At 41.2% G+C, this 23,991-nt stretch overlaps 1 protein-coding gene across 1 annotated transcript in view; it reads left to right on the top strand.

Moving 5' to 3' along the window:
* Positions 1-23,991, top strand: part of LOC135551471 (beta-1,3-glucosyltransferase-like) — a 158,722-nt gene that overhangs the window by 54,367 nt on the left and 80,364 nt on the right. Inside the window, exon 3 of the mRNA XM_064982680.1 lies at positions 3,043-3,082. Within this exon, the coding sequence (XP_064838752.1) occupies positions 3,043-3,082 (40 nt within the window). The remainder of the gene's footprint in view (positions 1-3,042; positions 3,083-23,991) is intronic.

Here is a 23,991-nt window from a genome sequence, read left to right as displayed (position 1 = left end):
TGGTTCTCATCAATCTGTCCACTCAAGAGCAAGTTTCTCACGGTAACCAGTGCCTGTAATCTGGTCCAGGTTATAAATCAATTTACCAGGGTGTTGACAAACACTACAGGAACAAGATCATCCACATGTATCGATCAAATTTTTACTAATATTGGGGAACAATGCTCTAGCTGGTTCCGTACCCATTGGATCACAGTGATCGGCTGTTAGCCTAGTGGTTAGAGCGTTGGGCCAGTAACCAAAAGGTTACAAGGTAAAAATCTGCTGTTCTGACCCTGAACAAGGCAGTTAATCCACTGTTCCCCGGTAGGCCGTCATTGTAAATAAGAATTTGTTCTTAACTGACTTGCCTAGTTAAATAAAGGTTAAATAAAAAATAAATAAAAGAATAGTGGCTATATCCAGTACTTTAAATGAAATTCATTCAACTCCATCTTTCATCGAATCATATGGCTTATTCAACATTTGATGTTGGCAATTATTTTAATGATTACTTCCATCGTATTCATTCATTTAAAACTAATAATGAAAGAACAACATTGCAAGTTCCAATTTTGTAAAGTTAGTGTGGGAGATGTGGAAAAATTGTTTCGATCAGTAATGACAAACCTCCTGGCATTATTAACTCAGAAGGAACGGTACTGGGAATGGTAGCTGACTTTTATTTTTAATCTGAGCCTAGAGGAAAGTCTTTATCCGCAGGCCTGGAGGGAAGCCAAAGTAATTCTGCTACCCAAGATTGGTCAAGTGTCCTTTACCGATTCTAACAGCAGACCTATCAGCTTGCGGCCAGCTCTTAGCAAACTGTTGGATTTTTTGTTGTTGACCAAATACTATGCTATTTCTCTGTAATCAAATTAACAGCAGACTTTCAGCAAGCTTATAGAGAAGGGCATTCACCATGTCCCAAAAAAATAATAATTGTGTTATGGCTTTTCAACCTGTCATATCGTGGATTTAGAGCTATCTATCTAATAGAATACAAAGGGGTTTCTTTAATGGAAGCTTCTTTAATGTCAAACATGTAAAGTGTGTTGTACCACAGGGCACCTCTCTAGGCCCTCTATTTTCTATTTTTGCCACTGGCATTAAACAAAGCATGTGAGTATGCTGATGATTCAACCATATAAGCATCATTAACCACAGCTAATGAAGTCACTGAAACCCTTAGAAAAGTGTTGCAGTCTATTTTGGATTGGATGGCCAGTAATAAACTGGTCCTGAACATCTTTAAAACTAAGAGCATTGTATTTGGTACAAATCATTCCCTAAGTTATAGACCTAAGCTGAATCTGGTATTGAATGGTGTGGCTGTTGAACTTGTTGAGGAGACTAAATTCCTCGGCGTTACCTTAGCTTTTAAACAGTCATGGTCAAAACGTATAGAATCAATAGTTGTAAAGAGTCTGTCCATAATAAAGAGATGCTCACCACACGCCAAAAATCAAGTCCCGCAGGCTCTAATTTTGTCGTACCTTAATTAGTGGGCGGCAGGTAGCCTAGTGGTTAGAGCATTGGACTTGTAACCAAAAGATCGAAGATCGAATCCCCGAGCTGACAAGGTAAAAATCTGTCATTCTGCCCCTGAACAAGGCAGTTCACCCACTGTTCCTAGATCGTCATTGAAAATAAGAATTTGTTCTTAACTGACTTGCCTAGTTTAATAAAGGTAAAATAATGAATAAATAATAATAAATTAGTGTGTGGTCAAGTGCTGCAAGGAAAGACCTAGTTAAGCGACAGCTGGCCCAGAACAGGGCGGCACCTCTTGCATTGTAATCAGAGGGCTGATTTTAAATGTTACGCATGCCAGTCTCTCTTGGCTAAGAGTTGAGGAGAGACCTACTGCATCACTTTTTATTAGAAACATTGTGTTGAAAATATTCTAAGAATCAGGGGATGGGATGATATAATATATAAGTAATATATAGGCTATTCATCTCATATAAGGCAGTCTGAGGATGTTAGCACCTCTCCTTAGAAACGAGCTTCAGAGGAAAGCAGTATGAAGATTGAGAAACCCATGGCAGACTTAAGCTACTGAGCCCAATTAAAGCCAATGTCTTTTTATCCACCAATGGCACTGAATTAAATCAGCTCTGGATGTATCTTGTCTTCCGATGCATAAATCTGTGTCTCACTCTGATCACACCCAAATCTGACAACACAAAGTACATGCAAGTGAACAAGCATCATGGAAGATTTATCATTCTTTTGCTGCCTGCCGCTTGTCTTCAATCTTAGCATCCTATTATTCAAATGCCTCTGCTATATACAGTACTTGTTAGACTCATATTAAGGTTTGATGAATATTATAGGGAATGAAGGGAATAGGGAGAAGCAAGTGACAGGTGAGTCAAAGGAAGGTTCTGTTGTGACAGGGGTCAGGCAGCAGCTCAGCCAGGGTTAGGACATCTCTCTCTATGAGCTAAATGAATATCTCTGGTCGGTGTTGTTCTAATAGTTCTTAGTGGTCATCTCCCGAGAGAGGGTAATAGATGGCTTTCCTCTGATGGCTCCGTTGACTGTCCTCGCCCCTCCCCTGGTTGCCCCGGTGATGCCAAAACGAGGTGCCACACCCGCCTCACTTTGAATTTACGACTTGTTTAAATTGTGCTCCTCTCCAAAGGGACCTGCCGAGCTCAGGAGGGGAGTAATTGTTAGTCTAGAGGTAGAAATAAATCAAAACATTTCTTACTCTCTCTCCTCATTATCTGTTACCACTCTGCTTTTGCTGCAGAATTCCTGAGACTTACCAGAACTGTAGGCTATACAGTCTTCCTTCCTCCCCAAAGACTGACACATGTCTTCTTCTGAAAGATGGGAGGTGAAAAGACTCTTCAAAGCTGTGATTGATTTCCTCATTCTTCCATGGTCTGTTGCAGGCAGCTACAGGTTGACAGCCACGGTGCAGGAATTGCTCTCTGACTGTGTCTTAATTGAGCCGAGTGCTGGTTTGTTTTGTTACATTCAATTGAAAAGTCAACCGTGCCAATAGGCCTCTTAATAAGTCTTTCCCTATCTCTCTCTCTCTCTCCTCAGAACCTAGATGCAAAGGAAGCCCTCTATGACAGTCAACCTGGTGAGTCTCATTGATTATTCCCCATTCAGCTTTTAAAGATGCAGTAAGTATGAATTTATTTAGCTGTTTGCTAATCAAATCTTCTGAAATGTCTCACTTGATTCAACCAATATTGTATACATTATGATTGCACTGAACAATACCTATTTACCTGTTGTTATAAGGCAATGTAGTACAAAACGAAAGTGAAACAACGGAACTGCCCACTTCCTGAATCAGATGCCCATAGGAGGCGAAAATGAAAACCAAACCCAATTGCAATCCCTAGCAGAGTTAGACAAACAACTGGGCAGTGAAATAAGAAAACAAGTTGCTGCTAGCCTAGCAGGTGTGCTCCATTCCCTCCCCAGCCCGTAACACAAATACCTGAATGATCAAATTTCAACCTAATTCTGAAATCAGACGTCAAAGAACCACAACTTCAGGGGTGATTGCACAGACCGGTGCACAGTGACTGAATGACAAGAAATGATGCAAGCTTACTTGAAAAAGAAGGGATGCAGTATATCAGAACAGAGGCAAGAGATACAGGACAGACGAATGGGGCGGGCTAAAGACATAGTCAGGATTGGGCACCATGGAACCCCCTTGTTAATATAAACAGAGAACCTGAAACCATATACAACATCCCGAGCGGCACTTTGGAGGCAATCTAATCCACAATTCCATTAGGATACTTCTATGAAGCCTTACCAAGACAGTCAGAGAGCTGCTTGGATTATTTGGTTAGACTGAATAAATCAATTGACCTTGCCAATGAGTGCTTCCAAAGACAGGGAAAAGAGTGGATGATCCAGGTCATGAGGTGACAATGTTTCTAATACACTAACCTGACCCATCACTATACGTGCACTAACAGTGATCAGGCTTCATTGAACAAAGTGATTTCTCTCCTGGAAAAGCTTCTCTCAAACCAGGAACATTTCACTGTTATGGACAATTTATGTTTCACGAGAGCCCAAGCAATTCCCCAGTGTTTCTCCAGATCAAATATGAAGACATTACACATCTCCAGTCAGAACAGGCCTTGCACAAACTTTTTCCCCCTGACACATTTTCTGGCTAGCGCCTACATTGCCTTCATTGTTGTTTTCCTTACAAATTATAACTTTGCACATGTGTGCTTTTCTATCAAAGTAAGTGCCTTTTCTTCCTGTATATCGTGTTGTCGTTTCTACTGTAGGATACTATATGCTACATTCACAAAGTATTCAGACCCCTTTTCCACATTTTGTTAATTTAGTCTTATTCTAAAATGTATTAAATCATTTTTCCCCCTCATCAATCGACACAACAATACCTCACAATGACAAAGCACCATTTCTTTTGCAAATGTATAAAAATCTGAAATCACATTTAAATAAGTATTCAGACCCTTTACGCAGCACTTTGTTGAAGCAGCTTTGACAGCGATTACAGCCTAAAGTCTTCTTGGGTATGACGATACAAGCTTGGCACACCTGTATTTGGGGAGTTTCTCCCATTCTTCTCTGCAGATCCTCTCAAGCTCGGTCAGCTTGGATTGGGAACGTCGCTGCACAGCTATTTCCAGGTATCTCTGGAGATGTTCGACCGGGTTCAAGTCTGGGCTCTAGGTGGGCCACTCAAGGACATTCAGAGACTGTTGGAAGGTGAAAATTTGCCCCAGTGTAAGGTCCTGAGCCCTCTGGAGCAGGTTTCATCAAGGAACTCTCTGTGCTTTGCTCTGTTCATCTTTCCCTTGATCCTGACTAGTCTTCCAGTTCCTGCCGCTGAAAAACATTCCCACAGCATAATGTTCACCTTTTATGCTTGAGAGCTCTAATACAATAGCTCTGATGAGGGTAGGTTTCCAGGAAGCTGAGCTCTGGTGGAGCTCTGGCCGTCTGCCGGCTTGCTCACTCAACTGGGTCGGAAACAAAAGAAGACGAAAGCAACTTTATACTGCCCTAATTTGGCACTTTAGCCGAGTGGAAACGCACACAGACACTTATCTGAACAAATCAAACTATCTGGCACTTCCATTATTATTTGCTCTGTCACACCAGGGAGGCTAAACTAGTCTGACAGCGAAGGATATTGTTTGTGGGTTTGGAATTCGAGAAACTGCTAATTGCAGGGGCACAACTTTCACTGGGGATGGGGGGTTCAGACAATTTGGATTTAAGACCGCATGGACACCACAGAGCGGGCTGACATGCTTTGTGAAGGCAATGCTTCTGGACCAGCATGGGGGAGTTTAGCATAGTTCAATGTGTATGTTGCGCTCTTTCACCTTAAAAGGAAGCAGAGCAGAAACTGGGTACTCTTTAGTTGACTGATGTACAGTTGAAGTCGGAAGTTTACATACACTTAGGTTGGAGTCATTAAAACTTCTTAGGGATAGGGGGCAGTACTTTCACGACCGGATGAAAAGTGTGCCCAAAGTAAACTGCCTGCTACTCAGGCCCAGAAGCTAGGATATGCATATTATTAGTCTGGATGGAAAACACTCTGAAGTTTGTAAAACTGTCTGTGGGTATAACAGAACTGATTTGGCAGGCGAAACCCCGAGCACAATCCGCCCTGGGATTTATTTTTATTTTTTGGTCGATCTGTTTTCCATTAGGTTTCTATGGTAAGCACTGTTTAATAGGAATCTGCTTGCAGTTACTATGGCTTCCACTAGAGGTCAACAGTCTTTAGAAATTGGTTGATGTTTTTCTTTTGAGAAATGAAGAAGTAGCCCTGTTCTTTCCATGTGTCACTCCAGGTGGACTCTAGTCTTTTGGTGCGCGCGACCTGGAATGTGCTTCACTTTGTTTTCGTCCGGTATTGAACACAGTTTATCCTGTCTTAAATTTGATTGATTATTTACGTTTTAGGATACCTAAATTTGGATTAGGAATGTTGTTTAAAATGTTTGGAAAAAGTTTACAGTTAACTTATTATAAACTTTGTAGTCATGTTGGGCGAGTTGGAACCGGTGTATTTTCTGAATCAAATGCGCCAAATAAATGGACATTTTGCGGATATAAAGAAGGAATTTATCAAAGAAAAGGACCATTTGTGATGTTTCTGGGACATTTTGGAGTGCCAAAAGAAAAAGATCTTCAAAGGTAAGGCATGAATTAAATCGTATTTCTGACTTTTGTGTCGCGCCTGGCTGGTCGAAATATGATTTTCATGTGTATGCGGGGTGCTGTCCTCAGATAATAGCATGGTCTGCTTTCACCGTAAAGCCATTTTGAAATCTGACACTGGGACTGGATTAACAAGAAGTTAAACTTTATTTTGATGTATTACACATGTATGTTTTCAGAATTTTTATTATGAGTATTTCTGTTTTTGAATTTCGCACCCTCCAATTTCACTGGATGTTGTCAAATCAATCCCTGAAATGAATCATTCTCTACTATTATTCTGACATTTCACATTCTTAAAATAAAGTGGTGATCCTAACTGACCTAAAACAGGGGATTTTTACTAAGATTAAATGTCAGGAATTGTGAAAAAACTGAGTTTAAATGGAGTTGGCGAAGGTGTATGTAAATTACCGACTTCAACTGTAGCTGGCAAGGAAACTACTGTTTAACTTCACAGAAAAAATACTAAACTAATGTTTTTTTTTCATTGCTGAGATAGTATTTTTTATTTAACCTTTATTTAACCAGGAAGGGCTCATTGAGATTAAAATATGTTTTTCAAGAGCGCCCTGGCCAAGGTAGGCAGCACCAAGTCATTACTAAAAAATTACAGACAGACATCATGAAAAACTACAAATAATCAAGTAAAAACCATTGAATTCACAAGAGTATAAAACAGCAAATTAAAAACATTGACAAGTCAGGGAATCAGCCTCAAAATCCTTCATCAGTGATTTAAAAACACCAATCGGGACAAGTTCTTCCAGTTTAAAAGTATTTTGTAAGGCCTTCCAAGACGATGGCGCAGAGTACATAAAAGCCCTTTTACCAAATTCAGTTCGGACATTTGGAACAGTTAGCAGGATAAAGTCAAGCGAACGAAGAGAGTACCCACCACATTTCTGAACAATAAAAATGCACAAATAAAAAGGTAATAAACCCAAAATGGCTTTGTAAATGAAAGTATACCAGTGACTGAGCCTACGAGTGACTAGAGAAGGCCAGCCAGCCCTGGTATACAAAGTGCATTGGTGCGTAAGGGTTTTGCAGTTTAAAATAAATCTCAAAGTGCCATGGTAAAAAGTGTCAATTGATCTCAAACACTGAGCAGAAGCATTCATATATAAAATATCCCCGTAGTCTAGTAAAGGCATAAATGTAGCTGATACTAGCCTCCTAGTAACTGACATATAAAGTTAGCTAATGTTTTATCCCCTCTTGACTGAGGTGAATGAATAAGCTACACGAGTGAGTAGGTACCACAGCCAAGTCATCTCTTGACTCTAGTTATCTGTCAGATACCGATTTGAGTTGGCTATTATTACTAACAGCTGTTGTTGGAACAGAAATGTTTTGTAGGATTTTGTTTTTCCCTTTTCAGAAGTAAATGAACTTGGCTAGCTTTCGCCAGTTGATGTAATTTGGCTAACGTTAGCTATTCTTTTTGCCTATATTACAGTAGACCTGAATCAAATGATGAAACCATCGGCCAACAATTGAAGATTGATATTCTGATGTTTTTTCAGTGCAATGTGAGTTTAATTAGTCAGAACGGCAATGTAACGTTATTGATCTGTCAGTTTCCCTAGCTAATTACCTACTTTTCACACTGACACAGTAATAAACTGCTGTAATGTTACAGATTTCACTGTCATGATGCACAGTAGAGGTCTGCGCTGGACCGATTTCTTTATCCCGCTCCGCCCGCACCTGCTGGCCTTCTACACACATTACCGCAAGAACTGGTCCCAAACCCAACCGCAGTCCCGCAATGTTATTTTAGGCATAAGTGACGCAGCACTCTTGCCAGCCATGGTCCCAGCAATGTTACACAATGTTACGCTTTATAAGTAATATCAAATGCACAAAATCAACTTAAGAAATTCAAATTCCAGAGATTCTTACATAGCCCTTATATTGTATTACTGGGCAATATCAGCCAATATGCTATATGTAGTTTGAAGAGAGCAATGCTGGAGAGTTGCACGTTCTCTTGAGCTATTTTTACAGCCTACATTTTAGGAGATGTAAGGTTTTTAGACTGAGAAATATGGGTGAAAAGGGCCTATTTCTAGGCAATGTAGTAAGCTATGGTCTAATTATAGGCCTATTTAGGAAGTACATTTCCTTGGAAAGAGAGCTGCGCTGTGCTTCTCTGCTCATGCATAGGCTACATCCTACTCTATTTAATTGAGACCACACACACCTGATCTCGCAGGTAGCTACTGAACTGGAGGCAGCAAGAATAACGACAGCGACACTTGCTATATTTAGCATAGGCCTATAGGATATAGCCTATCTTTTAGGAGGACAATTTGCAGGCAGAGACAAATCAATGGGTAATCAATATTTATTTAAAATGAAAAAGTGTGTTGCTTGCTCACCATAGTAGTCTAAACTCTTGTAAAATCAACAAAAAAAGAAACATCCCTTTTTCTGGAAACTGTCTTTCGGAGATAATTCGTAAAAATCCAAATAACTTCACAGATCTTCATTGTAAAGGGTTTAACCATTAGGGGGCGCTATTAATTTTTTTGGATGAAAAACATTCCCGTTTTAAACAAGATATTTCGTCACGAAAAGATGCTCGACTATGCATATAATTGACAGCTTTGGAAAGAAAACCCTCTGATGTTTCCAAAACTGCAAAGATATTGTCTGTGAGTGCCACAGAACTGATGTTACAGGCGAAACTGAGATAAAAATCCAACCAGGAAGTGCCGCATTTTTTGAAACAGCCTCATGCCAATGACTCCTTATATGGCTGTGAAGGAGCTACGGATGAGCTTACGCTTTCCACCATTTCCCCAAGGGGTCTACAGAATTGTGACGTCTTTTTATGCATTTCCATTGAAGAAAGGCCGTAAGGGACCATATATAGCATGTATGGTGTCTCCCGCAGAAAATTCTGAGGTAGCCATTTTTCCAATCGCTTCTTATGAGAAACCAATTGCCTCGACGGATATATTATTGAATATATATGTTAAAAACACCTTGAGGATGGATCCTAAACAACGTTTGTCATGTTTCTGTCGATATTATGGAGCAATGTTTTTTAAAAGTTTGGCGTTATAGTTGCAGCATTTTCTGGTCGATTTCTCAGCCAAGCATGATGAAGAAACGGGAGCTATTTCGCCTACAAAAATAATCTTTTTGGAAAAAAGGAACATTTGCTATCTAACTGGGAGTTTCCTGAGTGAAAGCATCCAAAGTTCTTCATAGGTAAATGATGTAATTTGGTTGCTTTTCTTATTTTCGTGAAAATGTTGCCTGCTGCCAGCAGAGCTAGCATAGCATTATGCCATGATAAACTTACACAAATGCTTGTCTAGCGTTGGCTGTAATGCATATTTTGAAAATCTGAGATGACAGTGTTAACAAAAGGCTAAGCTTGTGTTTGAATATATTTATTTCATTTCATTTGCGATTTTCATGAATAGGAAAAGTTTCTAGGGGTATTTATGTCCGCTGCGTTATGCTAATGCATTTGAGACTATGATTACACTCCCGGACACGGGATTACTCGTCGCAAGAGGTTAAACACTGTTTCCCATACTTGTTCAATGAACCATTAATAATTAATGAACATGCACCTGTGGAAAGGTCATTAAGACACTAACAGCCTACAGACGGTAGGCAATTAAGGTCACAGTTATGAAAACCTAGGACACTAAAGAGGCCTTTCTACTGATTCTGAAAAACACCAAGAAAGATGCCCAGGGTCCCTGCTCATCTGCGTGAATGTGCCTTAGACATGCTGCAAGGAGGCATAATGACTGAGGATATGGCAAGGGCAATAAATTGCAATGTCCGTACCGTGAGACGCCTAAGACAGCTCTACAGGGAGACAGGACGGACAGCTGATCGTCCTCGTAGTGGCAGACCACGTGTAACAACACCTGCACAGGATCGGTACATCCGAACATCACACCTGCGGGACAGGTACAGGATGGTAACAACAACTGCCCGAGTTACACCAGGAATGCACAACCCCTCCATCAGTGCTCAGACTGTCTGCAATAGGCTGAGAGATGCAGGACTGAGGACTTGTAGGCCTGTTGTAAGGCAGGTTCTCACCAGACATCACTGGCAACAATGTCGCCTATGGGCACAAACCCACCGTCGCTGGACCAGACAGGACTGGCAAAAAGTGCTCTTCACTGACGAGTCGCTGTTTTGTCTCACCAGGGGTGATGGTCTGATTTGCGTTTTATCGTCGACGGAATGAGCGTTACACTGAGGCCTGTACTCTGGAGTGTGGAGGATCTATCATGGTCTGGGTCGGTGTGTCACAGCATCATCGGACTGAGCTTGTTGTCATTGCAGGCAATCTCAACGCTGTGCATTACAGGGAAGACATCCTCCTCCCTCATGTGGTACCCTCCTGCAGGCTCATCCTGACATGACCCCCCAGCATGACAATGCCAACAGCCATACTGCTCATTTCTGTGCATGATTTCCAGAAGACGGATCTCAATCCGGGCTCAATCCCATTGAAGTATCCCAACTTGCAGTTGCCTTGGTGGAAAAGTGGGGTAACATCTCACAGCAAGAACTGGCAAATCTGGTTCAGTCCATTAGGACTTGAATCGTGTTAAGTTTGCTGAAAATAAATGCAGTTTACAGTGAGGAAACGGTTATTTTTTTGCTGAGTTTATGTGCCCATATCGCCTTTTCCTTTTCAATGATGATTACATTTTTTGATTGCACTTCGACTCACGTTGGTTGAGTGCCCTCCACTATTTTCCATTGTCAACATTTATTTACAGACAGTGTAGTAAACTACAGTGTAATCATATTGAAGTGAACTGCCACATGATTCTCCGCCTATGTAGGCAGCCTACTCTATTTCAATGAGACCACACATACTAGGAACACTTGAACTCTCATGCCCAGCAAAAATGCAGACTGCGCTGCAATGATCTCTGTTGGGACCCGCAGCCATCTAGTGCAGTCAGTACACAACACTATGCTCATCATGTATTAGCAGGATCAGATGATGACAGGGGTCCCAGCAGGATAAGACATCCAGGGGAAGACCAGTCGACCGAGGTCAGGTGAATTTTGCTGTATATTAAAAATATCAGTGAATGACACAAAGTTCCGTCTTGAATTGATGGGTAACTAGAGGAAAGCAGTTTAAACTTAAAGCTACAGTCTGGGATCTGGGAATAATCGTAAGTTCAATTATTGAACAACTGATTATATTATTGTATAATATGATGTATAAATGTACACCAAGGTAATCATTTGTCATGCTTCATCTTAGAAGGATCTTATGAAGGTTTCAGCAGGGTCAGGAAGCCAGAGAAGACCAGTCTGATGGAGCTGAGGTGAATTTTTGCAGATAAAACACTTTATTCTCTCTGTGAAGAAAACTTTAGATAAGCCAGAACCTATTTTAAGGCAAACCTCCAAGGCTTTTCCTGATGACACAAAGCATGTAAAAACAAATTTGAGGAAGACCTGGTATAAGCTGTTTGAATTCCCAGTCATGTTCATGTAATCTCAGACATAAATTACTGCAGTTTAAGGCCATATGCCGGTGAAACTGAATTACATGGACTCAGAAATGTCATTCCTCTGCTGAGGTGTAAACACAAAAGCGGACCAATTTGCATATGTTATGGTCTTGTGAAGGCTGGCGGAATTCTGTCAAACAGTATGTTCTTTTATCTCTGCATGTCTGTTTTTGTTTGCTTGGAAATGTTGATACTGGAGACTTATCTGAAGAAACTGTGTAACCAAGCAAATATAACGGCTAAGAAATGCATTTTCCATGAATTGGAAGGTTGGTTATCCTCCCACAATGTCAAGTTATGTATCACTAGCTTTGATTTATTACAAGATTTCAGATATACTGGGCAACTTTCATAAGGTCTGGATGCCTAATATGGAATACATTATTACTGAAGGAGTCTGTATTGAAAACATGCCTTACTTCAGGGGAGATACCTATTTAAGCAATCCCTAGCTGCTGGGCTGCGGAGTATTTGCCCTGTGGCTTGTCACTCTGGCCTTGGTCTAACACACCCAAAACTAATAAATGTATGTTTCACTAGGATCCTGAAGCTGTGTAGGGTTTGGGGCGCTGCATGGTGGTGGACTCCAAGGGACAGGACAGTGCGAACCAGCTATATTGTGTGCAAGTAAAATAGCTCTACAGTACAGTTGTGGCCAAAAGTTTTGAGAATGACACAAATATTAATTTTCACAAAGTCTGCTGCCTCTGTTTGTATGATGGCAATTTGAATATACTCCAGAATGTTATGAAGAGTGATCAGATGAATTGCATGCAAATTAATTGAATCCCCAAAAAACATTTCCACTGCATTTCAGCCCTGCCACAGAAGGACCAGCTGACATCATGTCAGTGATTCTCTCGTTAACACAGGTATGAGTGTTGACGAGGACAATGCTGGAGATCACCCTGTCATGCTGATTGAGTTAGAATAACAGACTGGAAGCTTCTAAAGGAGGGTGGTGCTTGGAATCATTGTTCTTCCTCTGTCATCCATGGTTACCTGCAAGAAAACACGTGTCGTCATCATTGCTTTGCACAAAAAGGGCTTCACAGGCAAGGATATTGCTGCCAGTAAGATTGCATCTAAATCAACCATTTATCGGATCATCAAGAACTTCAAGGAGAGCGGTTTAATTGTTGTGAAGAAGGCTTCAGCGAGCCCAAGAAAGTTCAGCAAGCACCAGTTGATTCAGCTGCGGGATCGGGACACCACCAGTACAGAGCTTTTTCAGGAATGGCAGCAGGCAGGTGTGAATGCATCTGCACGCACAGTGAGGCGAAGATTTTTTGGAGGATGGCCTGGTGTAAAGAAGGACAGCAAAGAAGCCACTTCTTTCCAGGAAAAACATCAGGGACAGACTGATATTCTGCAAATGGTACAGGGATTGGACTGCTGAGGACGGGTAAAGTTGTTTTCTCTGATGAATCCCCTTTCCGATTGTTTGGGGAATCCGGAAAAAAGCTTGCTCGGAGAAGACATGGTGAGCGCTACCATCAGTTCTGTGTCATGCCAACAGTAAAGCATCCTGAGAGCATTCATGTGTGGGGTTGCTTCTCAGCCAAGGGAGTGGGCTCACTCACAATTTTGCCTAAGAACACAGTCATTAACCTGTTGAGTGTAGGGGGCAGTATTTTGATGTTTGGATGAAAAAAGTACCCACATTAAACTGCCTATTTCTTAGGCCAAGAAGCTAGAACATGCATATAATTGTCAGATTAGGATAGAAAACACTCAAGTTTCCAAAACTGTCAAATATTGTCTGTGACCTTAATCCCATGGAGAATTTGTGGTCAATCCTCAAGAGGCGGGTGGACAAACAAAACCCCACAAATTCTGACAAACTCCAAGCATTGATTATGCAATAATGGGCTGCCATCAGAAGTGTGACCCAGAAGTTAATTGACAGCATGCCAGGGCGGATTGCAGAGGTCTTGAAAAAGAAGGGTCAACACTGCAAATATTGACTCTTTGCATCAACTTCATGTAATTGTCAATAAAATACTTTGACACTTATGAAATGCTTGTAATTATATTTCAGTATTCCATAGTAACAGCTGACAAACATATCTAAAGACACTGAGGCAACAGACTTTGTGAAAATTTATATTTGTGTCATTCTCAAAACTTTTGCCCTCATACAAAACTTTTGACTCCTATTAGTTCGATGAGATACATTTTATGGAGGATTTGCTGTTTCTGTGTGTTAATGTACATTTTGAGGTGTATGTGTTTTTTCGGTTCCAAAACTTGAAGGTGGGAACATTGTCAGGCATGTACAGTGGCTTGCGAAAGTATTCACCCCACTTGGCATTTTTCCTATTTTGTTGCCTTCCAACCTGGAATTAAAATAGATTTTTTTTGGGGGGGGTTGTATCATTTGATTTACACATGCATACCACTTTGAAGATTCAAAATATTGTTTATTGTGAAACAAACAAGAAGACAAAAAAAACAGAACTTGAGCGTGTGTAACTATTCATCTCCTCAAAGTCAATACTTTGTAGAGCCACCTTTTGCAGAAATTACAGCTGCAAGTCTCTAGGGGTATGTCTCTATAAGCTTGGCACATCTAGCCACTGGGATTTTTGCCCATTCTTCAAGGCAAAACTGCTCCAGCTCCTTCATGTTGGATGGGTTCCACTGGTGTACAGCAAACTTTAAGTCATACCACAGATTCTCAATTGGATTGAGGTCTGGGCTTTCAACGAGGCAGTTTCAATACATTTAAATGTTTCTCCTTAATCCACTCAAGTGTTATTTTAGCAGTATGCTTAAGGTCATTGTCCTGCTGAAATGGGTACCTCTGTCCCAGTCTCAAATCTCTTGAAACCTGAAAAGGGTTTCCCCTCAAGAATTTCCATGTTTTTAGCACCATCATTCCTTCAATTCTGACGAGTTTCCCAGTCCCTGCCGATGAAAAACACCCCCACAGCATAATGCTGCCACCACCATGCTTCACTGTGGGGATGGTGTTCTCGGGGTAATGGGGGGTGTTGTGTTTGCGCCAGCGTTTTCCTTGATGGACAAAAAGATACATTTTAGTGTCATCTGACCAGAGAGTACCTTCTTCCATATGTTTGGGGAGTCTCCCACATGCCTTTTTGTGAACACCAAATGTGTTTGCTTATTTTTTATTTTTCTGGCCACTTCCAAAAAGCACAGGTCTGTTGAGTGTACAGCTTAAAGTGGTCCTATGGCAGATACTCCAATCACCGCTGTGGAGCTTTGCAGCTCCTTCAGTGTTATCTTTGGTCTCTTTGTTGCCTTCCTTGCCTGGTCTGTGAGTTTTGGTGGGCGGCCCTCTCTTGGCTGGTTTGGTGTGGTGCCACATTCTTTCCATTTTTTACTAATGGATTTAATGGTGCTCTGTGAGATGTTTTTTTTATAACCCAACCCTGATCTGTACTTCTCCATAACATTTTCCTGGACCTGTTTGGAGAGCCCCTTGGTCTTCATGGTGCCCCTTGCTTAGTGGTGTTGCAGACTCTATGGCCTTTCAGAACAGGTAGGTAGGTATATAAAAAATAAAATAAAGGGAACACTAAAATAACACATCCTAGATCTGAATGAATGAAATATTCTTATTTAATACTTTTTTCTTTACATAGTTGAATGTGCTGACAACAAAATCACACAAAAATTATCAATGGAAATCAAATTTATCAACCAATGGAGGTCTGGATTTGGTGTCACACTCAAAATTAAAGTGGAAAACCACACTACAGGCTGATCCAACTTTGATGTAATGTCCTTAAAACAAGTCAAAATGAGGCTCAGTAGTGTGTGTGGCCTCCACATGCCTGTATGACCTCCCTATAACGCCTGGGTATGCTCCTGATGAGGTGGCGGATGGTCTCCTGAGGGATCTCCTCCCAGACCTGGACTAAAGCATCCGCCAACTCCTGTACAGTTGGTGGATGGCGCGAGACATGATGTCCCAGATGTCCTCAATTGGATTCAGGTCTGGGGAACGGGCGGGCCAGTCCATAGTATCACTGCCTTCCTCTTGCAGGAACTGCTGACACACTCCAGCCACATGAGGTCTAGCATCGTCTTGCATTAGGAGGAACCAGGGCCAACCGCACCAGCATATGGTCTCACAAGGGGTCTGAGGATCTCATCTCGGTACATAATGGCAGTCAGGCTACCTCTGGCGAGCACATGGAGGGCTGTGTGGCCCCCCAAAGAAATGCCACCCCACACCATGACTGACTCACCGCCAAACCGGTCATGCTGGAGGATGTTGCAGGCAGCAGAACGTTATCCAGACTGTCACATGTTCTCAGTGTGAACCTGCTTTCATCTGTGAAGAGCACAGGGCGCCAGTGGTAAATATGCCAATCTTGGTGTTCTCTGGCAAATGCCAAACGTCCTGCACGGTGTTGGGCTGTAAGCACAACCCCAACTGTGGACGTCGGGCCCACATACCACCCTCATGGAGTCTGTTTCTGACCGTTTGAGCAGACACATGCACATTTGTGGCCTGTTGGAGATCATTTTTTAGGGCTCTGGCAGTGCTCCTCCTTGCACAAAGGCGGAGGTAGCGGTCCTGCTGCTGGGTTGTTGCCCTCCTACGGCCTCCTCCACGTCTCCTGATGTACTGGCCTGTCTCGTGATAGCATAGGAACTGAGAAGTGGTCTGGTCACGACCTGCAGAACCACTCCTTTATTGGGGGTGTCTTGCTAATTGCCTATAATTTTCACCTGTTGTCTATCCCATTTGCACAACAGCATGTGAAATTTATTGTCAATCATTGTTTCTTCCTAAGTAGACAGTTTGATTTCACAGAAGTGTGATTGACTTGGAGTTACATTGTGTTGTTTAAGTGTTCCCTTTATTTTTTTGAGCAGTGTATATATACACACACACACTGAGATCATGTGACTGATCATGTGAAACCTAAATAAAGTCCACCTGTGTGCAATCTAACTAATTATGTGACTTCTAAAGGTAATTGGTTGCAAAAGATCTTATTTAGGGGCTTCATAGCAAAGGGGGGTGAATACATCTGCACACACCCCTTTTCAGTTTTTTATTTTGTCAATTTGTTTTTTTTAAACATGGTTATTTTTTAAATTTCACTTCACCAATTTGGAATATTTTGTGTATGTCCATTACATGAAGTCCAAATAAAAATGTATTTAAATTACAGGTTGTAATGCAACAAAATAGGCAAAATGCCAAGGAAGATGAATATTTTTGCAAGGCACTGTATTCCACCTCAGTTTCACTTCCATTCACTAAACTCTACTAATCAACTCAATCAATGGATATTATGTAAGCACTTGTGAGATGCAAGGCTCACCTGCCCAGTGCTCAGCCTCTGAATGATAAGAGAGACTAAAATTAGTTCACAGGTAACACAAAAAGATCAGCCCCAAAATGAATAACAAAGACTTCTGTGTTTGGGAGAAATTGTGCTCTTGTTTCTTTTCTCTCTGGTTGTCAAGATCATTTAAACAGTACTTTATGTTGCCCTCTCTACTTGCTGCAATTACATTACAGGCAACAGGATTTTTTTTATACATAACCAGGTAAAGGTTTGGACACACCCAATCATTCCAGGGTTTTTCATTATTTTTACTATGTTCTACATTGTAGAATAATAGTGAAGACATCCAAACTATGCAATAACACATATGGAATCATGTAGTGACCAAAAAAAAGTATTAAACAAATCAAAATCTCTTTGATATTCTTCAAAGTAGCCACCCTTTGGCTTGATGACAGCTTTGCTCCATCTATCTCTCTGATTTGAACAGACACAGGCCACTGACCTTTAAATCTCAGCAGTTGCTAAAGGCTTTCTGCTGTGCAATGCGAGTCGGTTAGGCTAATGAAGATACTGCTAGGTAGTGTTACTTCCCCGCAGAGTACCATTGTAGAGATTAAAGAGGAACAGCCAGAGCGGGGCTTGAGCCAGCAATCCCGCAGTTATAGGGAACATGCCCCATCTACCACCTGTGCTATAAGGGCCACTTTCTAGGACACAGATTAAGCCTAGTCCTGAACTAAACTTTGTAAATATTGGTTTTTGTTTTAAAGTGAAATGTCTAACTGTTAGAGCAGCGTTTCCCAAACTCAGTCCTGGGCCCGTTTAACAAACCATACTACTCTATGCACAAGGGCTACTTTGAACACATTGACTTGAACAATGCAGATGCAAAGTTTGGAAACAGAATGACGGTTTGTGCCATGTGTGTCTTTATTCTATTACCAAAAATCGGAGTCTCTGTTACTGTGGAATTTCCCCATACAGTAGTTACAGACTGATTATTGTTTAACTTCGATTAAGCTGATAATGCTACAAGGGCCTCAGGGGCCACAAATAGAGCTAAATCTATGAGATCAGGATTGATTACATTGATGTACCCTTACCCTATGAAAATATGCTTCATTCTAATCCTAATGTCTAACACCCATCGGAAGTTTGTAAAATGAAATGCAGTAAAAAATATAAAAAATTTTTTTAAAATAGTGGTTTAACAATGTATTAAGCCAAATATATATTCTAGACAATACATGCATGCTTCTGAAATGTGGTTCACGAGCTACAATACATTGACTGAAAAGTGATATGATTTACCATACATTGGTAGACGCATAAGTAATTGTTGTCCTCTTTTAGACAAATAAAAGACAACTCATACAGTGGTTCCTAGCCCATTACATTACACAGAGTCATCAAAGGAAGGCTTCTTCTGTACGGGGGACATCAACACACATCGCGTGCAGTAAGGTTTTGGAAGCACAGGGACCTTATTTTTCATATCAGTGAGATATCATTATCAAAAAAGAAAAAGGTTAAATTGATACACACCTTTATAAGGTTAGTGTTCCCACATGGCCATATCTCCATTTTACAGCATGTGTTTACCGAAGACAGAGGGACCACCTGTGCTAATTAGCTACAGTATATAGTATGCTCTGAACACCTGTGTGTAATGGAAGGCCGCCAGAAATGTATTATCACTGAAAAATACAGTCTGCTGCAACTGTGACGAAGCAGGTTAAATCAGTTTACAGTGTGCAAATCTCACCATCTTCCTCATCAATCTACACATAATACCCCATAATGACAAAATGAAAACACATTCAGAAATGTTTGCTAATGTATTAAAAAGAAAAACAGAAATTTCACATTTACACAAGTATTCAGACCCTTTACTCAGTACTTTGTTGAAGCACCTTTGGCAGCTACTACAAACAAGTATTTTTGGGTATGACGCTACAAGCTTGGCACACCTGTATTTGTGGCGTTTCTCACATTCTTCTCTGCAGATCCTCTCAAGCTCTGTCAGGTTGGATGGGAGCATCGCAACATGGCTATTTTCAGGTCTCTCCAGAGATGTTCGATCAAGTCCTGGATCTGGCTGGGTCAGAGACTTGTCCCGAAGCCACTCTTGCGTAGTCTTGGCTGTGTGCTTAGGGTCGTTGTCCTGTTGGAATGTGAACCTTTGCCCCAGTCTGAGGACCTGAGTGATCTGGAGCAGGTTTATAATCGAGGATCTCTGCACGTTGCTCCGTTCATCTTTCCCTCGATCCTGACTAGTCTCCCAGTCCCTGACAAACATTGAAAAACATTCCCACAGCATGATGCTGCCACCACCATGCAGTATTTTTTATTAACCTATGTAATTGTAAAAACATGGACCTTGTATCAGTGGTAAGGGCACGAAATTGGCAGAAGGACAGGGAGTTTGACGTACTCAGAGTGTCGAGTTATTGACAGTTCTTGGTGATCCAATGGTGAAAGACCCATATCATACAAAACATACAAGTAGATTTACCAAATATACACAGGCAATAGCCCAAAAGAAATAGCCTCTGTATCAGGCTTAACTTGTCCTCCCTGACCAAGGCCCTACTCCCACGATTGCTCAGTTTGGCCGAGGGGGCCAGAACTAGGAAGAGTCTTGGTGGTTCCAAACTTCTTCCATTTAAGAATGATGTTGGCCACTGTGTTCTTGGGGACCTTCAATTTTCAGGATGCTGGGGAAACTCCCTTAAATCCAATATATTTAATTTACCACAGATGGACTCCAATCAAGTTGTAGAAACAGCTCAAGGATGATCAATGGAAACAGGATGCACCGGAGCAAAATTTGTCTGAATATTTACGCAAATAATAATTTTTATTTTTAATACAAATTTCTAAAAACCTGTTTTCACTTTGTCATTATGAGGTATTATGTGTAGATTGATGAGGAATATTTTTTATTCATTACATTTTGGAATAGGGCTGTAACGTAACAAAATTAGAAAAAAAGTCAAAGGGGTCTGAATACTTTCCGAATGCACCGTATGATTTGCACTCTTTCAGAGTTCTAAAAGCAAGCACAGCAGAAACTGGCTACTCTTTATTTGACAAGGTAACTGCTGTTTAACTTTACATACAAAAAACTAAACTAGTGTTTATTCCCAGTGCTGAGCTAGTATTGTAACTGACATGTAACGTTAGCGAATGTTTAATCCCCTCTCGACTGAGGTGAATTAGCTGCACTAGCTAGTAGCTACCACAGTCAGGTAGAGGCTAGAGCTGACCCATCTGTCAGACAGATAGTAATAATAGCTGCCTCATATTGCTAACAGCTTTTGTCGGTATGGAAATGTATGTAGCCTTTGTTTTGAGAGGTTTTATTAGTCAGTATGGCAATGTAACGTTATTGAGCTGTCCGTTTCCCTTGCTAATTCCCTACTTTTCACACTGACACAGTAATACACAGCTCTAACATTACAGGCTTCACTGTCACGGTGCACAGTAGAGGTCTGCGCCAGCATCCGTAGCTTTTCATACCTCACCCCACCGGCTTTCTGTCTGACTCCCACAAGAACTGGTCCCAAACCCAACTGCAGTCCCGCAATGTTATTTTAGGCGTATGTGACGCAGCTTACTTGCCAGCCATGGTCGCAGCAATTTTGAGCCCTATAGGCAATATCAAATGACCATAAATACCTTAAAATAGTTTAAATTACCAAGAGATTCTCACATGGCCCCAATATTAGGCTATCTGTATTACTGGGCTAGATCAGCCAATATGTTAGATTGAAGATAGTGCAAGTCTCTACAACTCTGCTTTCGCTTGAGCTATTTTATAGGATACCTTCTAGGAGTGGGAAGATTTTCAGACAGAAATGTGGGTGATTAGTATTTAGAACTTTCTAGGCAATATAGGAAGTACATTTCCTTGGAAAGAGAACTGCGCTGTGCTTCTCTGCTCATGCATAGGCTATATCCTACTCTATTTAATTGAGACCACACGCACCTGATCTTGCAGGTAGCTACTGAACTGGAAGCAGTATGAATAAGACACTTGCTACGTTTTGCTTAGTCCAATAGAATATCGCCCACCTATTAGGAGGACAATTTGCAGGCAGAGGCAAATAAAAGGGTAATCAATACTTAAATGAATAGGCTCACCGGTGCTCACCATAGTAACCTAACCTGTGTGTGCTTTGTGCCTTTTCAATGATGATTCCATGTTTTGATTGCACGTCGACTCACGTTGGTTGAGCGCCCTCCACTTCTTTCCATTATCATTTTTTTTAACAGACACTGTAAACTGAAGTATAATCTTATTTGATATTTAACTGCCACGTGATTATCTGCCTATGTAGGCAGCCTACTCTATTTTATTGAGAACACACATACTAGGAACACTCACGTCCAACTGTGAGAGATAGGCTATTGAAGAAGTTGAAGCAGCAAGTGTGTGAATAATGCGAAAAGGATGTGAGACTAACGCATACCAAGCAGACAGAGGACCGTTTCCAAATAATCTGTGGGACAAAAAAAAAAAATCATCCCAAAGTCATCTGTCTGACCGTCCGCAGACTGTGCTGGAATGATCTCTGTCAAACCCGCAGATCCTTCAGGCGTCCCACAGGAATGGAATTCTGCTCATCATGTCTTAGCAGGACGAGATGTTGACAGGGGTCCCAGCAGGGTCAGACAGCCAGGGAAGACCAGTCTGTGAGGTGAAATTTTGCAGGTACAATACTTAATTCTCTCAGTGCAGCAAACAATGTACAAACCAGATGCTATTTTAATGCAGTCTGACAAACCTCCAACGTTGATATACAAACTATCCCGAAACATTTGATTTAACTCGGCAAGTCAGTTAAGAACAAATTCTTATTTACAATGACGGCCGACCAAAACGCATCCTGCGGGGACGGGGCTGGGATTATAAATAAAAACTAAAATATAGAACAACACACACATCACGACAAGGGAGACACCACAACACTACATAAAGAGAGACCTAAGACAACACAGCATGGCAGCAACACATGGCGGCAGCACAAAACATGGTACAAACATTATTGGGCACAGACAACAGCACAAAGGGAAAGGTCAATAGAACATTACATCACGCAAAGCAGCCACAACTGTCGGTAAGTGTCTATGATTGTGTCTTTGAATGAAGAGATGGAGATAAAACTGTCCAGTTTGAGTCTGTTGCAGCTTGTTCCAGTTGCTAGCTGCAGCGAACTGAAACATGTAAAACAAAAGTGTGAAGACCTGGTAGAAGCTATTGATGATGATGAATGGACACATATGTTTGAATGTCCAGTCATGTTCATATCATCTCAGCCATAAATTACTACAGTTTAACGCCATCCATAGAAAGTACTATATGCCAGAGAAACTGAATTACATGCACCTCTGCTACACATTTGCATATGTTATGGTCTTGTGAAGGCTGGCTGAATTCTGACAAACAGTATGTTCTTTTATCTCTGCATGTCTACAGATTCACTCTTCTTATTGATTTTGTTTGCTTGGAAATGTTGATACTGGAGACCTATCTGAAGAAACTGTTTAACCAAGCATTTATAGCAGATAAGAAACATGTCCATTAATTGGAAGGTTGGTTATCCTCCCACAATTTAGGCAATCCCTAGCTGATGGGCTGCTCAGTCCTTTCCATGTGGGTCTGCCGTCCTGTGGGTTGTCACTCTGGCTTTGGCCTAACACACCCAAAACTTAAAAAAATACATGTTTTCATTAAGATCCTAAACCTGAGTAGGGTGTGTGGTTTGGGGTTACATACACCTTAGCCAAATACATTTAAACTCATTTTTTCACAATTCCTGACATTTAATCATTGTAAAAAGTCCCTGTTTTAGGTCAGTTAGGATCACCACTTTATTTTAAGAATGTGAAATGTCAGAATAATAGTAGAGAATAATTTATTTCAGCTTTGATTTATTTCATCACATTCCCAGTAGATCAGAAGTTTACATGCACTCAATCAGTATTTGGTAGCATTGCCTTTAAAATTGTTAACTTTCTTCAAACTTTTTGGGTAGCCTTCCACAATCTTCCCACAATAAATTGGATGAATTATGGCCCATTCCTCCTGGCAGAGCTGGTGTAAATGAGTCAGGTTTGTAGGCCTCCTTCCTCGCACATGCTTTTTCAGTTCTGCCCACAAATTGAGGGATTGAGGTCAGGGTTTTTTAATGGCCACTCTAATACCTAGACTTTGTTGTCCTTAAGCCATTTTGCCACAACTTTGGAAGTATGCTTGGGGTAATTGTCCATTTGGAAAACCCATTTGAGATCAAGCTTTAACTTCCAGACTGATGTCTTGAGATGTTGCTTCAATATATCCACAATTTAACCTCCACATGATGCCATCTATTTTTTGAAGTGCACCAGTCCCTCCTGCTGCAAAGCACCCCCACAACATAATGCTGCCACCCCCATGCTTCATGGTTGGAATGGTGTTCTTTGGCTTGCAAGCATCCCCTTTTCCCCCCCAAACATAACAATGTTCATTATGGCCAAACAGTTCTATTTTTGTTTCATCAGACCAGACGACATTTCTCCAAAAAGTATGATCTCTGTCCCCATGTACAGTTGCAAACTGTAGTCTGTTTTTTTATGGCGGTTTTGGAGCAGTGGCTTCTTCCTTGCTGAGCGGCCTTTCAGGTTATGTCTATATAGGACTCGTTTTACTGTGGATATAGATACTTTTGTACCGGTTTCCTCCTGCATCTTCACAAGGGCTTTTGCTGTTGCTCTGGGATTTATTTGCTGTTGTTCTGGGATTGATTTGCACTTTTCGCACCAAAATACATTAATCTCTAGGAGACAGAATGAGGGGTCTGACAGCTGCGTGGTCCCATGGTGTTTATACTTGCGTACTACTGTTTGTACAGATGATTGTGGTACCTTCAGGCATTTGGAAAATGCTCCCAAGGATGAACCAGACTTGTGGAGGTGTCTTGGCTGATTTCTTTTGATTTTCCCATGATGTCAAGCAATGA

This window comes from Oncorhynchus masou, chromosome 13 (genome assembly GCF_036934945.1).
Source record: "Oncorhynchus masou masou isolate Uvic2021 chromosome 13, UVic_Omas_1.1, whole genome shotgun sequence".
NCBI classification, from domain to species: Eukaryota; Metazoa; Chordata; class Actinopteri; order Salmoniformes; family Salmonidae; genus Oncorhynchus; species Oncorhynchus masou.
The sequence above is the reverse complement of the archived record's forward strand: the minus strand, read 5'-3'. Positions and strand labels throughout refer to the sequence as shown.